Genomic DNA, 16,516 nt, shown 5'->3' on the forward strand with positions numbered 1-16,516 from the left:
ACAGATAGAAGGTACTGCCATGGGTGCGGCCATGGCCCCTAATTTAGCCAACCTCTATGTTGAATATTTTGAAAAAATTGTGATATACCCAGCCACTAATCCTTATATCCATCAGTTGAGGAAGTGGCTGAGGTATATAGACGAAATACTCATTGTATGGGATGGTACGAGAGAAGAAGCTGAGTGCTTTATGACCTGGTTGAACCAACAGAATCTTTTTCTGAAATTTACGGGATCCATATGTGACTTTGAGACTCATTTTCTGGATATTACCATCTTTCATGAGAATGGAGTGTTAAAAGTGAAGTCCTACACAAAGACTACTGACAAGAATTCTCTTCTGCACTTTAACAGCCATCATGCTAAGCATTTGAAAAACAACTTACCTTTTGGGCAGTTTTTAAGGTTAAAAAGGAATAGTAGTAGAAAAGAGGATTTCCGTCTAAGTGCGGACGCACTTACTCGGAAACTGCGAAACAAAGGCTATCCACCTAGAGTGATTAAGACTGCTTCAAAAAGAGCATACAAAAATAATCGGGAGGCTCTTTTGGAGAAAAATGTGAAAATAAAGAGAAAGATTGGTACTGTTTTTGTTAATACTTTTTCAAATTTATCGTACAAAATTAAATCTATTGTGATGAAAACTTGGAAAAAGGTATACAGAGGAAAAGAAGCCTTGCCCCCTTTGGTGGCCTTTAGAAAAAGTCAAAACCTAAGGAACATTTTGATCAGGAATGATGTAACTGAAATAAGTACACCATTGGTGAGACAAACCAGGTTATGGGGTTTACCGGAAATAAAAGGGCATTTTCCTTGCGGTAAATGTAGTATGTGTGCCCAAACTAAAGAGATTAGATATATACAAATTTTACCTAATCTGAAATGGGTGTGTAATGAAATGACCAACTGTAACACATCCAATGTTGTGTATTTAATCACATGCCCCTGTGGCCTATATTATGTAGGCAAGACTAACAGACAATGTAAAGTCTGTATGGTGGAACATCGGAGCTGCATCAGAAATCAAGTGATTGCAGCTCCTTTAGTGAAACATTTTCTTGATATGAAACATGGCTGCAATGACTTTACGTGGTTTATTTTGAAAAAGGTGCATGGCCATAGGAAAGCCGAGACAGACCAGAAATTATTGAACCTGGAACAAAAAATTATTTTTAAATTGCAAAGTAATGTTCTGGGGCTCAATGAGAGTATTGATTGGCATCTGGTCAGCCAAACATAAATGTTTTTTGCAATCTGATTATTGTTTGCAATTTTGGCTGTGTTTTGAGATTTTTTGAATTTTCCTTATTTTGTGCCATCTATATTTGCAAAAATTTGACTATGTCTGTTGCTTGATTTTTGCAATGCTGTGTCGATTTCTTTTGAATGGTTTTGTGCCCCAAGGTGCACTTTCTTCTCAACACTGCTTCCCCTTGTTGTTGGGTGGTTTGATGCAAAGATGGCCGCTAGTTTTTTCTTACCGGCTAGTACCTAACTGAAGAGTGTAGTCCTTCCTTAGTGTTCACTAGGAAGATTGCATGTAAAAGATGGCCACTGTATTTTCTTGCCGGCGAGTATTTAATCGAAAAGTATAGTCCTTTCTTAGTGTTTACTAGGAAGTGGTGAGCGTTTTGCTGCACTTGGTGAAAACACATGCTGGTGCTGCACGGTCTTCTTTCAAACCCCGCGAGTCATTAGCGAGGAGTTTGTTTCTCCTAATCTAGAGGTGAGAATGTTGTTCTTGAACTTTAGTAGTTACATTACTTTTAGTGATGTTGGTGGCTATTATCCCTTTTCCGCAGTTTTTTACTTACTGAACGTTGAGGTGTTGTGTACTATCTCTCACTACTTGGTCACGTTCAGCATGTTTTTACACATTTAATGGCTGTGAAGACCGCTGGTGTATGACACTACTGTTTGGAAGCATGAGCTCTAATACACGACCTAGGCTGGGCTTGAAATGGTTTCTTTTCTTCCCTTTTTTTACACATTTGGGAGCCGTGGTGTATCGGTGCATTTTAATGCTCTTTGAGATGGTTGGTGACCGCCCTTCTTATATTACAGATTGGTTCTGCGTCCTCTTTTGTAATCATCTGCAGACTTGGTTGTCATTACAAGGGATTTCCTCCCCGTGCCCCACGTTGTGGGTGGCTTCACTTGCGTGAAGGTAATTTGTATTTAATATATTCTGAACAATTCATGACTGTTGTCCTGTAGTGATCTGTGGCTCATTGGTAGTGTGATGTGTCCTTTCTAGGTGTGACGATATTTTCGGCGGATTGAGACGCCTTTTGAAGTATTTTGGTTTTTCAATGAAGAAAAATTAGCCTATCTGTCATTTACAGGCGTGCGTTGAAGATTCACCACATTAAGGTAAATCTAATTGGTTTAATTTCTAAACCTTTTTGTGGAATTGTTCTCTTGACTGAGTCAACTCCACTTTTACATTTGGTAATACCCCCTCCCCTGGGGATCTGATTAGTTTCCTCTGTTTCTCTTCTTTGCAGGCTGGTTGCCTGAAACTACCCATTCAACATGGTGTTGAGAAGAATAGTGGATGTTTTAAAGGTTCCCCTGAAGAATGTTCGCCCGAAAGGGGCTTTAAAGAACAGAAACATGTTGGGATTATATGTTGTTTTAGTGACACATTTAGGTTTTTTCTATGTACTGTGATATGTGATTTCGTCTGTGTCCATTTGTAAGTGGTTTATTTGAAATTTAGCTTTTTAGATTTTGTAGGTTTTAGTGGTAGTTTTGTACACTGTGTTAGGTGTGGGTAGTATCTTATCTTTTAATTTAAATATTCTGTATTAAACAAAAATGTTTTTTGAAATTTGGAATGTTGCACGCAGTCTATGTTGTCAAGACCTGTAGTGCCGGAGAATCTGTCAGAGGTGTCTAATCGTTGGGGGAGAAGGAGGGGTGGAAGTAGAGAAAGTTTACCATCTAATCCTTCTTTTATAATATACATTGGAAATAGGTAACTCGGGACACACTTGTTTAGGACAACATATAACATATAGGTACGCTTGCAGTGCTCACAACATTAACACAGAATATTGATTCCTGACATAAAAAATATCACAGCAACAGGCATACATTTATTTTAAAATGAATACCATGGCATGTGTTAAATTACAAATAGGCCTCAGGGCAGGGTGTTGAAAGCCCAGAGAATACATAGCTGTGAAGAGCTCAAAACATGGTGGCCAGTAACCCAGCCACGGTTGGAGGATGGGGCTTGGGCAATCCAGGTGCAGACAATTTGGCAGCATCAAATGGGAGAATATATTATTTCCACAGTGCTGTTTTGCCAGTGAAACTGGCATACAGTCCCAAATAAATAAGAAGATGGATTAGCCAATAGAAAACTAGACAACTTATCCATGTCTTGGACACAGTGTGCTAAGACATCTGAAGACGTGGGTCATTTCCAGAACTAGTTTTGTCCAGTGTTAAGGTTGAAACATATGTCAATGAGTGGGTGAAATTTGGGAAACTACCTAGTCTTGCTAATTTGCATAAAGAGTAATGTGTTTCAGGAAGTGTTTTGACCTTTAAGTAAAAGGGCAAATTAGAATATGTTAAAATCTAAGGTTTAGATTAGTATACAAATATTGTGCAATGCTGTATTCTCAATAAAGATGTGTTCAAAAGGGGCAGGCTTTTGAGTCCTTGCCTGGTTAACTGATCAACGTTGGCTTGTGTAACGGCCCCCAGTCGACTGAGAATAAAACCTTTGCTGTTTGCACAATTCCGTCACTGATGGGGCTTTTATTGAATTATGACTGAGCGAGGCCTCCTTAACATTCCCAAATAGAGCATGTTAAAATATGGAATCCCAAAGCAGCAGTGAACCTACAAATAGAAGTGAAGGTGCGACTTTGGAGACTTCTGGAGTCAGCATTTGGTTCCGGCTCTGAGGGCAGCATCCACTTATGTAAAGGTCCTCGTAGGAGGAACAGCAACCTATAGACCTGGGACATTGTATTGTATTCAGTTATTTATATAGCGCTCTCTCCCCATTTGTATGGCCTCAACGCGCTTTGTGGTTGTAACGCCCTAGGTTACCGCAGTCAATGTGGTGGAGGTTTTAAGAGTGTAGATTAAGAGATGCTTGTGTGCATTTTCACAGGCTTAGGATTTAGGTGGCTGGCTAGGCTCCACTAAGCAGCCCAAAGGTCAGGCACGTGGGTGGGCACTGTTGGTGGTTAGGGATAGAGTGCTATTGTTGAAGATTTGATGTGTGCCCAGCTATACCGAATTTCTTTTCGTTGGTAGTCGCTGTATGCTAGTGGCACAGGTGTTGAGGTACGTCAGGTGTTTCAATGTAGACGGTTATGTGTGCTGCTAGACAGGAATGGCATAGCTATAGCTGCATTCTACGGTGCATGGATGTTTGGCCGTGCCTGCGGCCTGTGTCCACAGACGTGGTGTAAGGTATACGTACCGTATGCTTTAATGTAGTTCGGGTGCAGGTCTAAACACACCTGGTTTTGAGACTCCTAGATAGTGGGAGGGAGGCCTATGTTTCACAAAATGGCAGATATAAGCACACCTGGATTTGAGACTCCTAGATAGTGGGAGAGAGGCCTATGTTTCACAAGATGGCAGATCTAAGCACACCTGGTTTTGAGACTCCTAGATAGTGGGAGGGAGGCCTATGTTTCACAAGATGGCAGATCTAAGCACACCTGGTTTTGAGACTCCTAGATAGTGGGAGAGAGGCATATGTTTCACAAAATGGCAGATCTAAGCACACCTGGATTTGAGACTCCTAGATAGTGGGAGGGAGGCCTGTGCTTCACAAAATGGCAGGTCTAAACACACCTGGTTTTGAGATTCCTAGATAGTGGGAGAGAGGCATATGTTTCACAAAATGGCAGATCTACCAACACCTGGATTTGAGACTCCTAGATAGGGGGGAGAGAGGCCTATGTTTCACAAGATGGCTTATCTAACCACACCTGGCTTTGAGACTCCTAGATAGGGGGAGAGAGGCATATGTTTCACAAAATGGCAGATCTACCTACACCTGGATTTGAGACTCCTAGATAGGGGGAGAGAGGACTATGTTTCGTTTCACAAGATGGCAGATCTAACCACAACTGGTTTTGAGACTCCTAGATAGGGGGAGGGGGACCTATGTTTCACAAGATGGCAGATCTAACCACACCTGGTTTTGAGACTCCTAGATAGTGGGAGAGAGGCATATGTTTCACAAAATGGCAGATCTAAGCACACCTGGATTTGAGACTCCTAGATAGTGGGAGGGAGGCCTGTGCTTCACAAAATGGCAGGTCTAAACACACCTGGTTTTGAGATTCCTAGATAGTGGGAGAGAGGCATATGTTTCACAAAATGGCAGATCTACCAACACCTGGATTTGAGACTCCTAGATGGGGGGGGAGAGGCCTATGTTTCACAAGATGGCTTATCTAACCACACCTGGCTTTGAGACTCCTAGATAGGGGGAGAGAGGAGTATGTTTCACAAGATGGCAGATCTAACCACACCTGGTTTTGAGACTCCTAGATAGTGGGAGAGAGGCCTATGTTTCACAAAATAGCAGGTCTAACCACACCGGGATTTGAGACTCCTAGATAGTGGGGAGAGGCCTATGTTTCACAAAATGGTAGATCTAACCATACCTGTTTTGAGATTCATACACAGTTGGAGAGAGGCCTATGTTTCACAAAATGGCAGATCTAACCACACCTGGATTTGAGACTCGTAGACAGTGGGAGAGAGGCATAGGTTTCACAAAATGGCAGGTCTAAACACATTTGCATTTGAGATTCCTAGATAGTGGGTGAGAAGCCTATGTTTCACAAGATGGGAGATCTACCTGGATTTGAGACTATAGATAGTGGGAAGAGGCCTATGTTTCACAAAATGGCAGATCTAACCACACCTGGATTTGAGACTCCTAGATAGTGGGAGAGAGGCATATGTTTCACAAAATGGCAGATCTAACCACACCTGGTTTTGAGACTCCTAGATAGTGGGAGAGAGGCATATGTTTCACAAAATGGCAGATCTACCCACACCTGGATTTGAGACTCCTAGATAGTTGGAGGGAGGCCTATGTTTCACAAAATGGCAGATTTAAACACATCTAGATTTGAGATTTCTAGGTAGTAGCGTGGCTACTTGTAACTGAAATTGTGCCTACCTTGTCAGTTGATGCTGGTTGATGGCAGTGTGGTCTTCGTCTAGCTCTTGTGGATACTGTTGGGGCTGCTCGTGGTGATCTCAGGAAGGTTTTAGTGTAGGTGGGGGTGGTCCCTGAGTGAGTGGGGGTTCGGGAGAAGGATGTAAGTTTCTCTGTGTTTTACAGCTGCTTTTAAATGGTAACTAGGGTATACTAGGTGCTTGTTACTGCTTTCCTTTTCCTTGAGGCAAACGTAAGTGGGGGCAGTGTCATCTGCTTTGTTAAAAGTGAATGAGGAGTTGGTGTAAGTAGACTGTTAGGCTGCCTGTTCCCCTGCTGACACCTGCAGACACAGTCTGGAGCCACCGCTGTAGGAGCCACCCTTTGCCTCGGGGCCCTTAGCCTCTGGGGCTGCTGGGCAGGGCTGCCCTGGTCATATTGTCTATTAAGGGGAAGGGGACCTATCAGATTGTGTGGGAGGGCTGGGAGGCGGGATGGAAATGGGTTGAGGAAGCGGGCAGGGGAGAGGGACAAATGCGCACGCAGCCTCTTTGTGCTTTTTAAAGCACAACCCGTGAAATATAACATGATGGCTATAGGTGGTTCGGGGGCCTGGCAGCACTCACATTAGCTTCCTTGGTCTCTTAAATGTATTTATTTATTTATTTGGATTTATAAAGCGCCCAGCGGCCTGGAGGCATCGTGGCGCTGTTACAGAATGTTCAGTTAGCAGGTTTTAGGGCAAAACATTAGAAAGCAATAGTACAATAAACAGAGAACACAGAACATTGTTAAAGGGTGTTCCGAGGTTACAGAGGAACAGAGTTTGAGACAATATGTTCGGCGTTCTAGTTGAAAAGTTCAGTCTTTAGCATTTTTCTGAACACTGAGAGATTCTACGTTTCTTAAGCTGCACGGGAGGGTGTTGCAGGCTTTTGGGGCTAGAACTTCAAAGCTAATGCCGCCAGCTTTGGCTCTGTTAAAAGCTGGAACTCAGAGTAGGTGAGAGTATTGGTCTTGTTTTGGTCTGTGGGATGGAGCCTGGTGTATTCTTTCTGCTAGGTAGGCTGGGGCAGTCTGAGAGAGGCACCTGTGAATGATCGTGAGGGCCTTTAATGTTATACGTTCTTTGATGGGGAGCCAATGGGCATCTTTCCTCGCCTGGGAGATGTGATCTCTCTTTGGGATACTGAGGGCAGCTCTGAGGGCGTTGTTTTGCGCGGTTTGAAGTCTGTTGATGTCATTTGCGCAAGTGCCTAGAAGTAGAATGTTGCAATAGTCTAACTTTGTTTAAATGGTGTGGTTTGCGTGCCGTGGAGCAGGTCTTTGGGCCTGTGTTGTGGGGAAAGGAGCCTCGGAGGCGGGATGGAAGGCCTCACACCCACATGCATCTGCTATCATACATTTTCAATGACAATGATACACCGCACAACACCTCTGCCATTACAATACAGCGATCCTCCATGCCAAAAATGCAGTCTAGCTTGACACATAATGAGTCTCCTACTCTCACATACTCTCCAGTCGATCACAAAGCACCGATCCACTTGCCAGCTCGATACGGGCAGCAAGTAGGGACTTGGCCATCCCCACCCAACTTCACATTGGCTATAATGCACACACACATTCTAAAGAGATGTGCATGAGCAGGAGACAGGGGAGAAGGTCTGAGAGAGACATACGGCGCTCAGAAGCTCCAAAGCAAACACCCGGGCTATCGTCTTCCACAGCAAAGCCGGGCTGCAAAGATGGTGAACAGACATGCACAAGAGCTTCTTGTACATAGTCCAAGAGCTTCACTCATTGCCACTGACTCCGCTCTACCACTCGCTGCACACCATTAGAGGGATTTTATACACCCCCTAATGCACTTACTATGGAACGGTATCCACAGGAGGTCTCCTTATTATTATTCCCTTTTGTCGCTGACTCCCCTGCATCCGTTCCTGCTTTTTGTTATTTTCATAGGACCCTCATGTCGGACTTCCAGCTTATCCTCCTGGCACTCTTAGACGATGTCTATTCTCTCCCGTCTCCAGCTCTGCTCCATGGACTCTTAGGGGATGTCTCGTATCTCTCCCCTCCAGCTCTGCTACTTGTACTCTCAAGGGATGTCTCATAGTTCCCCCATCCAGCTCTGCTCTCTGTACTCTTAGGGGATGTCTCATATCTCTCCAGCTCTGCTCTCTGTACTCTCAGGGGATGTCTCGTATCTGTCCCCTCCAGCTCTGCTACTTGTACTCTCAAGGGATGTCTAGTTTCTCTCCCCTCCAGCTCTACTCGCTCCACTCTCAAGGGATGTCTCATAGTTCCCCATTTAGCTATGCTATTTGTACTCTTAGGGGATGTCTCGTATCCCTCCCCTCCAGCTCTGATATTTGTACTCTTTGGGGATGTCTTGTATCCCTCCCCTCCACCTCTGATATTTGTACTCTTTGGGGATGTCTCATATCGCTCCCCTCCAGCTCTGATATTTGTACTCTCAGGGGATGTCTCTTACCTCTCCCATACAGCACTGCTACTTGTACTCTTAGGGGATGTCTCATAGTTCTCCCATCCAGCTCTGCTACTTATACTCTTTGGGGATGTCTCATATCGCTCCCCTCCAACTCTGCTACTTGTACTCTTAGGGGATCTTGTATCTCTCCCCTCCAGCTCTGCTCTCTGTACTCTCAAGGGATGTCCCATAGTTCCCCCATTAGGCTCTGCTACTTGTACTCTCAGGGGATGTATTGTATCTTGCCCCTCAGGCTCTGCTACTGTGCTCTCAAAGGACATCTCATACTTCTCCCATCCAGCACAGCTACCTGTACTCTTAGGGAATATCTCGTATGTCTGCTCTCCAGCTCTGCTCTCTGTACTCTCAAGGGGTGTCTCGTATCTCTCGTATCCAGCTCTGTTCTCTGTACTCAAGGGATGTCTAGTATCTCTCCCCTTCAGCTTTGCTACTTGTACTCTTAGGGGATGTCTTGTATCCCTCCCATCCAGCACTGCTACTTGTACTCTTAGGGGATGTCTCATAGTTCACCCACCCAGCACTGTTACTTATACTCTTTGGGGATGTCTCATATCGCTCCCCTCTAGCTCTGCTCCATGGACTCTCAAGGGATGTCTCATAGTTCCCCCATTCAGCTCTGCTACTTGTACTCTTAGGGGATGTCTCATATCTCTCCCCTCCATCTCTGCTCTCTGTGCTCTTAGGGGATGTTTCGTATGTCTCCCCTCCAGCTCTGCTCTCTGTGCTCTCAGGGGATGTCTCATATCTCTCCCCTCCAGCTCTGCTCTCTGTACTCTCAAGGGAAGTCTCATATCCCTCCCATCCACCTCTGCTCTCTGTCCTCTCAAGGGATTTCTCATAGCTCTCCCATCCAGAACTGCTAACTGTACTCTTAGGGAATGACTTGTATCTCTGCCCTCTAGTTCTTCTCTATGTACTCTCAAGGGATGTCTAGTTTATCTCCCCTCCAGCTTTGCTACTTGTACTCTTAGGGGATGTCTCGTATCTCTCCCCTTCAGCTCTGCTCTCTGTACACTCAAGGGATGTCTCGCATCTCATCCCTCCAGCTCTGCTACTTGAAATCTTAGGGGATGTCTTGTATCGCTCCCCTCCAGCTCTGCTCTCTGTACTCTCACCGGATGTCTCATATCTCGCACCTCCAGCTCTGCTCTCTGTGCTCTTAGGGGATGCCTCGTATCACTCCCCTCCAGCTCTGCTCTCTGTACACTCAAGGGCTGTCTTGTACGTCTCCCCTCCAGCTCTTCTGTCTGTACTCTCAGGGGATGTCTCGTAACTCACTCATCCAGCACCGCTCCATGGACTCTCAAAGGGGCCCTTGTGCCTCTCTGCCCTGAGCCTCTCTACACATATATGCAGCCATTGCTCTCACCTCGAGCTCTGATGTTTTCCTGCTTTCTTCCTCTACCCACTCGTGCAGGTCCTTCAGCTCTTTTTTCAGATGTTCCATGTGGCTGCAAAGTTTACCCTAAAAGAATAACAGTTTGTTAGTGAAAGGATTTCCTGCAAATGAATAATCTACAGAGAACAAGACAGAAGTCTCCCAGGGCAGCCTACGCGTGTATATAGTCTATAAAGAAAGCCTCCTTCGCCCCCTATATGTACTCATAAGCTCACTTACAGTCTATAATGTATGCTCCCTCAGACTCCCAGCTGCTCCCATAGGCTAAGGGACAGTCTATAAAGAATGCTCCCTCAGACTCCCAGCTGCTCCCATAGGCTAATGGACAGTCTATAAAGAATGCTCCCTCAGACTCCCAGCTGCTCCCATAGGCTAATGGACAGTCTATAAAGAATGCTCCCTCAGACTCCCAGCTGCTCCCATAGGCTAATGGACCGTCTATAAATAATGCCTCCTCTGCCCCCTATATGTTCTCTTAAGCTCACTTACAGTCTAAATTTATAATGTATGCTCCCTCAGACTCCCAGTTTCTCCCATAGGTTAATGGACCGTCTATAAAAGAAAGCCTCCCCTGTCCCCTATATGTTCTCTTAAGCTCACTTACAGTCTAAGTCTATAATGTATGCTCCCTCAGACTCCCAGCTGCTCCAATGGGCTAATGGACAGTCTATAAAGAATGCTCCCTCAGACTCCCAGCTTCTCCCGTAGGCTAATGGACAGTCTATAATGTATTCTCCCTCAGACTCCCAGCTGCTCCCATAGGCTAATGGACAGCCTATAATGTGTGCTGCCTCAGACTCCCAGCTGATCCCATAGACTGGTTTACAATCCATAGTTCATCCATCTTGGAAGACACTCTGTTCATATCGGTCTTGACGGTTGACACTACCCCCGACACTACCCCCGACACATATGTAACCTGATTTGAGATCCTTGCCCTGGCACAAACACACCTAGTTCTCCTCAGCAGACCCTCCTACGGTGGGAGGCTTATGGTCCCGGAACTTGCACCCTCAGCAGGGGCATCCGCAGCGAGGCTTGGGACACACAGCACACGTGAGGTCACATGCTGGGCACATGCCAAGTTACATGCAGTGCACTGATCAGAGAGTAAAGGTTACACAGAAACCTCAATATCAACTATGGTTTGCTCTAGTAACTGCTATTGCAATGCAATCCAGGGGGGAGGGCATTAACATGCATTATCGGCCCACACCCTAGTTATAGGCCAGGCGTTGCATCTGCTACTGACACTAATGTAGGTAGGCTCCCAGCACCACCTCCTTGGTAAGAGCGCATTTCACAGTGATTTACACTTAGATGGCCTGTCATTGTGAGATGCAATAAAAGAATCAAGCACTGGCAAAGCCAGTAGGCCTGGCTCTTTAAGTGTAACGGGTAAGATTTTTCCCCAACCCTCTAAAGCCCAAGAAAGGCTTATCCTCTGTCCTATGAACATGTCTCTTCTTCCTCCGGCGTAGAGCAGCGCCAGCCTCATGTGATGGGACTGTGCCCCAGGGCAGGGGCCCTTGCCCATCAGCAGAGCGGTCGCCATTGGATGAAGTGGGGGTGGGAGGGGCTGCAGTACAGCAGTAGGGAAAGAGGTCCGGAGTCAGAAAAGGTGGAGAAGTGGGTCTGCAGTCACAATAAGTGAGATTTAAGGAGTTAATTCGGGAACAATCTCCCGTTATTTCCTTAAAAGAAGGGCGTCATTAGAAGTCAGGCCACCGCTTCGCCAGTTTATGGGTTTGGAAGCCACACTTTGACATGGAGTTACTGCTAGCAGGTAAAGCGGCAGCACCTGTCCATGCAGGATTACTGCCTGTCCTGTGGGATTCCATCATGGGGATAGCGGCAGCCAGATAGCAGCTACAGTGTCACGGTATAATACCGCCAAACTCGCAATGAGGTCCTTTGAGTCAGTCCCCGATGCTGCCTGGTTTAAAGCACAAGTCACCTTCCCTCGCAGATGTCACCTGTCCCCTGTTATAGTAAATGTGGTAGAGCCGAGACTGCCGGGGACCAGTGCCCACTCATCACTTTCAGGTGCCCTGCCCACCTCACTGCCATGGGTCAGGTCATGTGTGCTAGAGCAGGTGGGGCCCACTCAGCCTCAGACACACATTGGGGTGGGGATCCCTGTACATGAACACTCCCCCGAGGCACTATCAGTACACTGAACACCAGCACAGACCTCAGGGCGCCTGTACCTCAGGGACTGCCTCCCCCCAGAGAGTGCAGGTAATGAAGGCTCTCCTGTTATGCACCACTGCACACCCAAGGAGCAGAATAATACCTGATGCACCATTTTCACACTACTTTACACCGTGTCTGAGATCCAGGTCATTAAAGTCAATGATCAGTGGGACGATACCCAGTGTGGTGTGGGGGGACCTATAGCTTTAGACTTGTGAACTCAGACAAGCCACACAAAGTCACTGGTAGTCTCCCCAGAGCGTATGACTTAGAATCCCACGACATGCCACATACACCCCCTGTTCTCTGTGGCAGCGTCCCCTCAGCATGGGTTTTACAATCCCAAGACATGCCACATGTACCCCCTGTACTCTGTGGCGGCTTGCACTCAGTAGGAGATTAGGGTTCTAAGACATGCCACACATGGCCCATGTGATCTTGGGCAGCCTCCACCCAGCATGAGCTTTGGGATCCCAAGACATGCCACATACACCCTTGTATTCTGTGGCACATTCTGCTCAGTATGAGATTTGGGGTCTCAAGACATGCTACACAAACATGCACCATGTAATCTTGGGCATCCTCCACTAAGCCCGAGAGTTAGGATCCCAAGACATGCCACATAAAGACATGCCACACATGGCCCATGTGATCCTGGGCAGCCTCCACCCAGCATGAGCTTTGGGATCCCAAGACATGCCACATACACCCTTGTATTCTGTGGCACATTCTGTTCAGTATGGGATTTGGGGTCTCAAGACATGCTACACAAACATGCACCATGTAATCTTGGGCATCCTCCACTAAGCCCGAGAGTTAGGATCCCAAGACATGCCACATAAAGACATGCCACACATGGCCCATGTGATCCTGGGCAGCCTCCACCCAGCATGAGCTTTGGGATCCCAAGACATGCCACATACACCCTTGTATTCTGTGGCACATTCTGTTCAGTAGGGGATTAAGGGTCCCAAGACATGCTACACATGCACCATGTAATCTTGGGCATCCTCCACTTAGCCCGAGAGTTAGGATCCCAAGACATGCCACATAAGCCCCTGTATTCTGTGGTAGCTTCCACGCAGTATGAGATTTAGGGTCCCAAGCCATGCCGCATAAACACTCTGTGGCAGCCTCCACTCACTATGAGATTTAGGCTCTCATGACATGTAACATGCATCATTTGTACTCTTGGGAAGCATCGTGGCACATGTGGTTCCTATCTGGTCATATACATCTTGTACATTTAGTCAGCCTTATTATGTGACATCCCTTTGGTCCCAAGCTTGCAATGTGCACATTGTGTGCTCTTGAGTATCTTCATGTATACGACACAAGGTGTGAACTTTATGGCACTGGGCCCTTCACATAATATACAGAGTGCGCCCTTAGGCAGTCTCCTATATTGCATATACAGGGTGCACCCTAAGATCGCAGACCCGTCTAACGACGCACACTGCTTTTTTTAGACAGACTCTTTGAATCCTGGCCTTTTACATACTCTACCTCCGCCTGGACACCCTTATGAGGGTGCAAGGAGGGTGCCTTTTGCCTCCAGTCAATTCACTCACCCCGTCTGCTCTCGCCCCTCCTTTATTGGACATCCTGTGTGGGCTGCACGTGCTGGACCGCCTCCTTAAGGGGTTCACTGTGGTTATAATGAGTGCCATCATATCCACAACGATGCCCCTCTTCCTCTGGGAGGCTGAGCCCCACTATTCTCCTCGACCTACATAGAGCACACATACTGTGTAATCCTGGACACTCGTGGCTGGAGTGGGAACCATTGTGTAGGCCCTCCTTTCTCCCCAGAGCTCTAGTGTGCATTCTACATACTCCTGGGCAACCTCAGAAATTAGTAGCACTGTCTGAGAACCCACCCATATCCCAGACCTACAGCACACACCCTTGTACTCCTGGGCAGATAGAATGGGGAGAACTGTGTGGGAAACCCTGCCCTCCCCATCTCCGCCTGTCCCTATAGCATATATAAACCTTGTACTCCTGGGCAGCTCAGAAATAGGGGGCACTCTATGCAGAAAACCCACCTGCGTCCCTGGTCTAGAGCACACATCCAGCCTCTGGAATGGGGAGCACTGTATGGCGTAGTCACCCATGTCCCTGGTGTACAGCACAGCACACATACCTTCCACTCCTGGGCAGCCTCTGAAATGGGGAGTAGTGTGTGAGAACACGCCCATGTCCCCATAGCACACATACCTTGTACTCTTGGGCTGCTTCTCTGATGGGGAGCACTGTGTGAGAACACGCCCATGTCCCTATTAGCACACATACCTTGTACTCTTGGGCTGCTTCTCTGATGGGGAGCACTGTGTGGGGCTTGTGATCACGTGACATGCTGCAGACCACACAGATGGGTCTCTGATCATCCTCGCAGAACAGTTTCAGTTTCTCTTCATGTTCTGCGCACAGATTCTCCTCCTGGGGGGTCGCATTAGGAAGGTGAAGCTGTTTTAACATTTCCACCATGTTCCCCGGCTGCATGTAGGGTCGGAGGGTTTTGCTCTGGGAAGTTTCTCTGCACTGAGGGCAGGGGAAGTTGGTCTCCAGTCCCTCCCAGCACTTGGTGATGCAGGACCGGCAGAAGGCATGTCCACACTCCACAGACACCGGCTCTGTGAAGTATTCCAGGCATATGGAGCAGGTGGCCTCCTCCTTCAGGCCCTGGAGCTGGGCGGCCGCGGCCATGTTCCTGCTCAGCTACAAAAAACCAAACGTGAAGTTAGTTTCGTTTCTCAGCAGAGACCATGAAGTGGGCGTGTCAGTCCCTTCGCCTTCCTTATACACCCTGCAGGAGCATGAGGTATTGACTGGCTGTGGCACATGCCAATCAAGCTGGGAGGGCGTGTCCACAGTAGCGCAGGGACTGGGAACGAAAAGTGGCCCTGGAAAATGTTTTAAAAGAGCCCCCCAAACCCCATTACAGGGAGTAGGCAAGAACAATCCCTGTAAGGGGGAAAATGTCGAGGGTGTCCCCCTCTCGAAAGCTTTGAAATGGAGTTTCAAGCAATATTGTCAAGCACATTTTTCCACATTGGAATTTCCCAAAATGTATTCTTTTTTGGTGTGTTTTAAAGCGCCGTGAAGAGCTGCTTCAGAGCACTGTCTAGAGGAATTCACTTAACACTGCACACCACCTTTAAACACATTTGCCTAGTTTTTAGCTTCTTTATTTTGTGCCACTTTATTGTGCAAATGATGTGTGACTACAAATTGTGGGTCTGCCACAGATGTTGCTCTCCAAATCCCCCCAGGGGAGATGTTCTTGTTTCATAGTTTAGAAACCAGTCACCAGGTTTTCCAATAAGCAACTGTCGGCCTGATTCTGAGGACGGTGAACATATAGAAAAGTGATGTTCTATGGCAAAGCGACACTTTTCGAAATAGCACCATATTCTGATGCAGCATAAAATTGGGGTCTCACAAGGAATCCACCACTTTTGATCAAACTTAATTTCAGTGCCTTACGGCCTGACAACAGCCCTAGAGACGGCATAACCTGTGCATTTGTCCATTCTTATACCAATATACATTACTCTCGCTCATTCCTCTCAGCCCCTTTCTTCTTCCCATCAGTAAGGTGCAGAATGAGACATGTCTTCTTTTTGGCCTAAAAGGCTGCAGATTTATTTTCACACATAATAGAAAACACAGCAAACAATTGTGAAAATAGTTCCAAAGGTGCGGCGACTGCTCCGTGTCCAAAACCTGCTTCCCCCTTTTGCCAACAAAGTCCACAGTAGGCACAACTCTCCCAACCCTTTGTGCCTGAGACCAGCCTGCCCCTGCAGGTGTTCCTGGGCTGGGAGAGCGCTGTTTGTTCGGGGGAAGCTGAGCCCTCATTGCTACCATCAAGTGCCCCTGCCGCTTAGGCTCCCAAGAGGCGCTGGTCCGAGAAGAGCGAAGACCCTTCCGGCTGTGCAATGGCTTATTCAGAGTCTGTCTCTTGTCACTGGTCGCCACAACACCGCCATGCCGAGGGTGGGTTAACACCCACTGCGGCTCCCCCCTTTCCTCTTTCTTAGTTCCAGGAGCTTAGTGCCCAATTTCTGTAAACCTCCCTGCCCCATCCAAAACCTGCTTCCCCCTTTTTTCCAAAGTCCATAATAGGCACAACTCCCCCAGCCCTTCCTGTCTGAGACCCACCTGCCCCTGCAGGTGTTCCTGGGCTGAGAGAGCGTCGCTTGTTTGGGGGGAAGCTGAGCACTCATTGCTACCACCAGATGTC

At 47.1% G+C, this 16,516-nt stretch overlaps 1 protein-coding gene across 3 annotated transcripts in view; it reads right to left on the reverse strand.

Annotated features, from left to right (window-relative positions):
- Positions 1 to 15,043, reverse strand: part of LOC138521798 (E3 ubiquitin-protein ligase TRIM39-like) — a 92,014-nt gene extending 76,971 nt beyond the window's left edge. Inside the window, exons 1-2 of one of the 3 annotated variants that reach the window (XM_069634899.1) lie at positions 14,563 to 15,043; positions 10,042 to 10,137 (exon numbers count right to left, since the gene is read on the reverse strand). In XM_069634899.1, coding sequence (XP_069491000.1) covers positions 10,042 to 10,137; positions 14,563 to 14,976 — 510 coding nt within the window. In that variant the 5' untranslated portion in view covers positions 14,977 to 15,043. Of the gene's footprint in view, positions 1 to 10,041; positions 10,138 to 14,315; positions 14,441 to 14,562 lie in introns of those variants that run through there. The other 2 variants (XM_069634898.1, XM_069634900.1) reach the window with 2 other exon arrangements.
- Positions 15,044 to 16,516: the final 1,473 nt, after the last annotated feature.

The sequence above is a fragment of the Ambystoma mexicanum genome, chromosome 13 (assembly GCF_040938575.1).
Source record: "Ambystoma mexicanum isolate Mex_15411 chromosome 13, UKY_AmexF1_1, whole genome shotgun sequence".
Taxonomy (NCBI): domain Eukaryota; kingdom Metazoa; phylum Chordata; class Amphibia; order Caudata; family Ambystomatidae; genus Ambystoma; species Ambystoma mexicanum.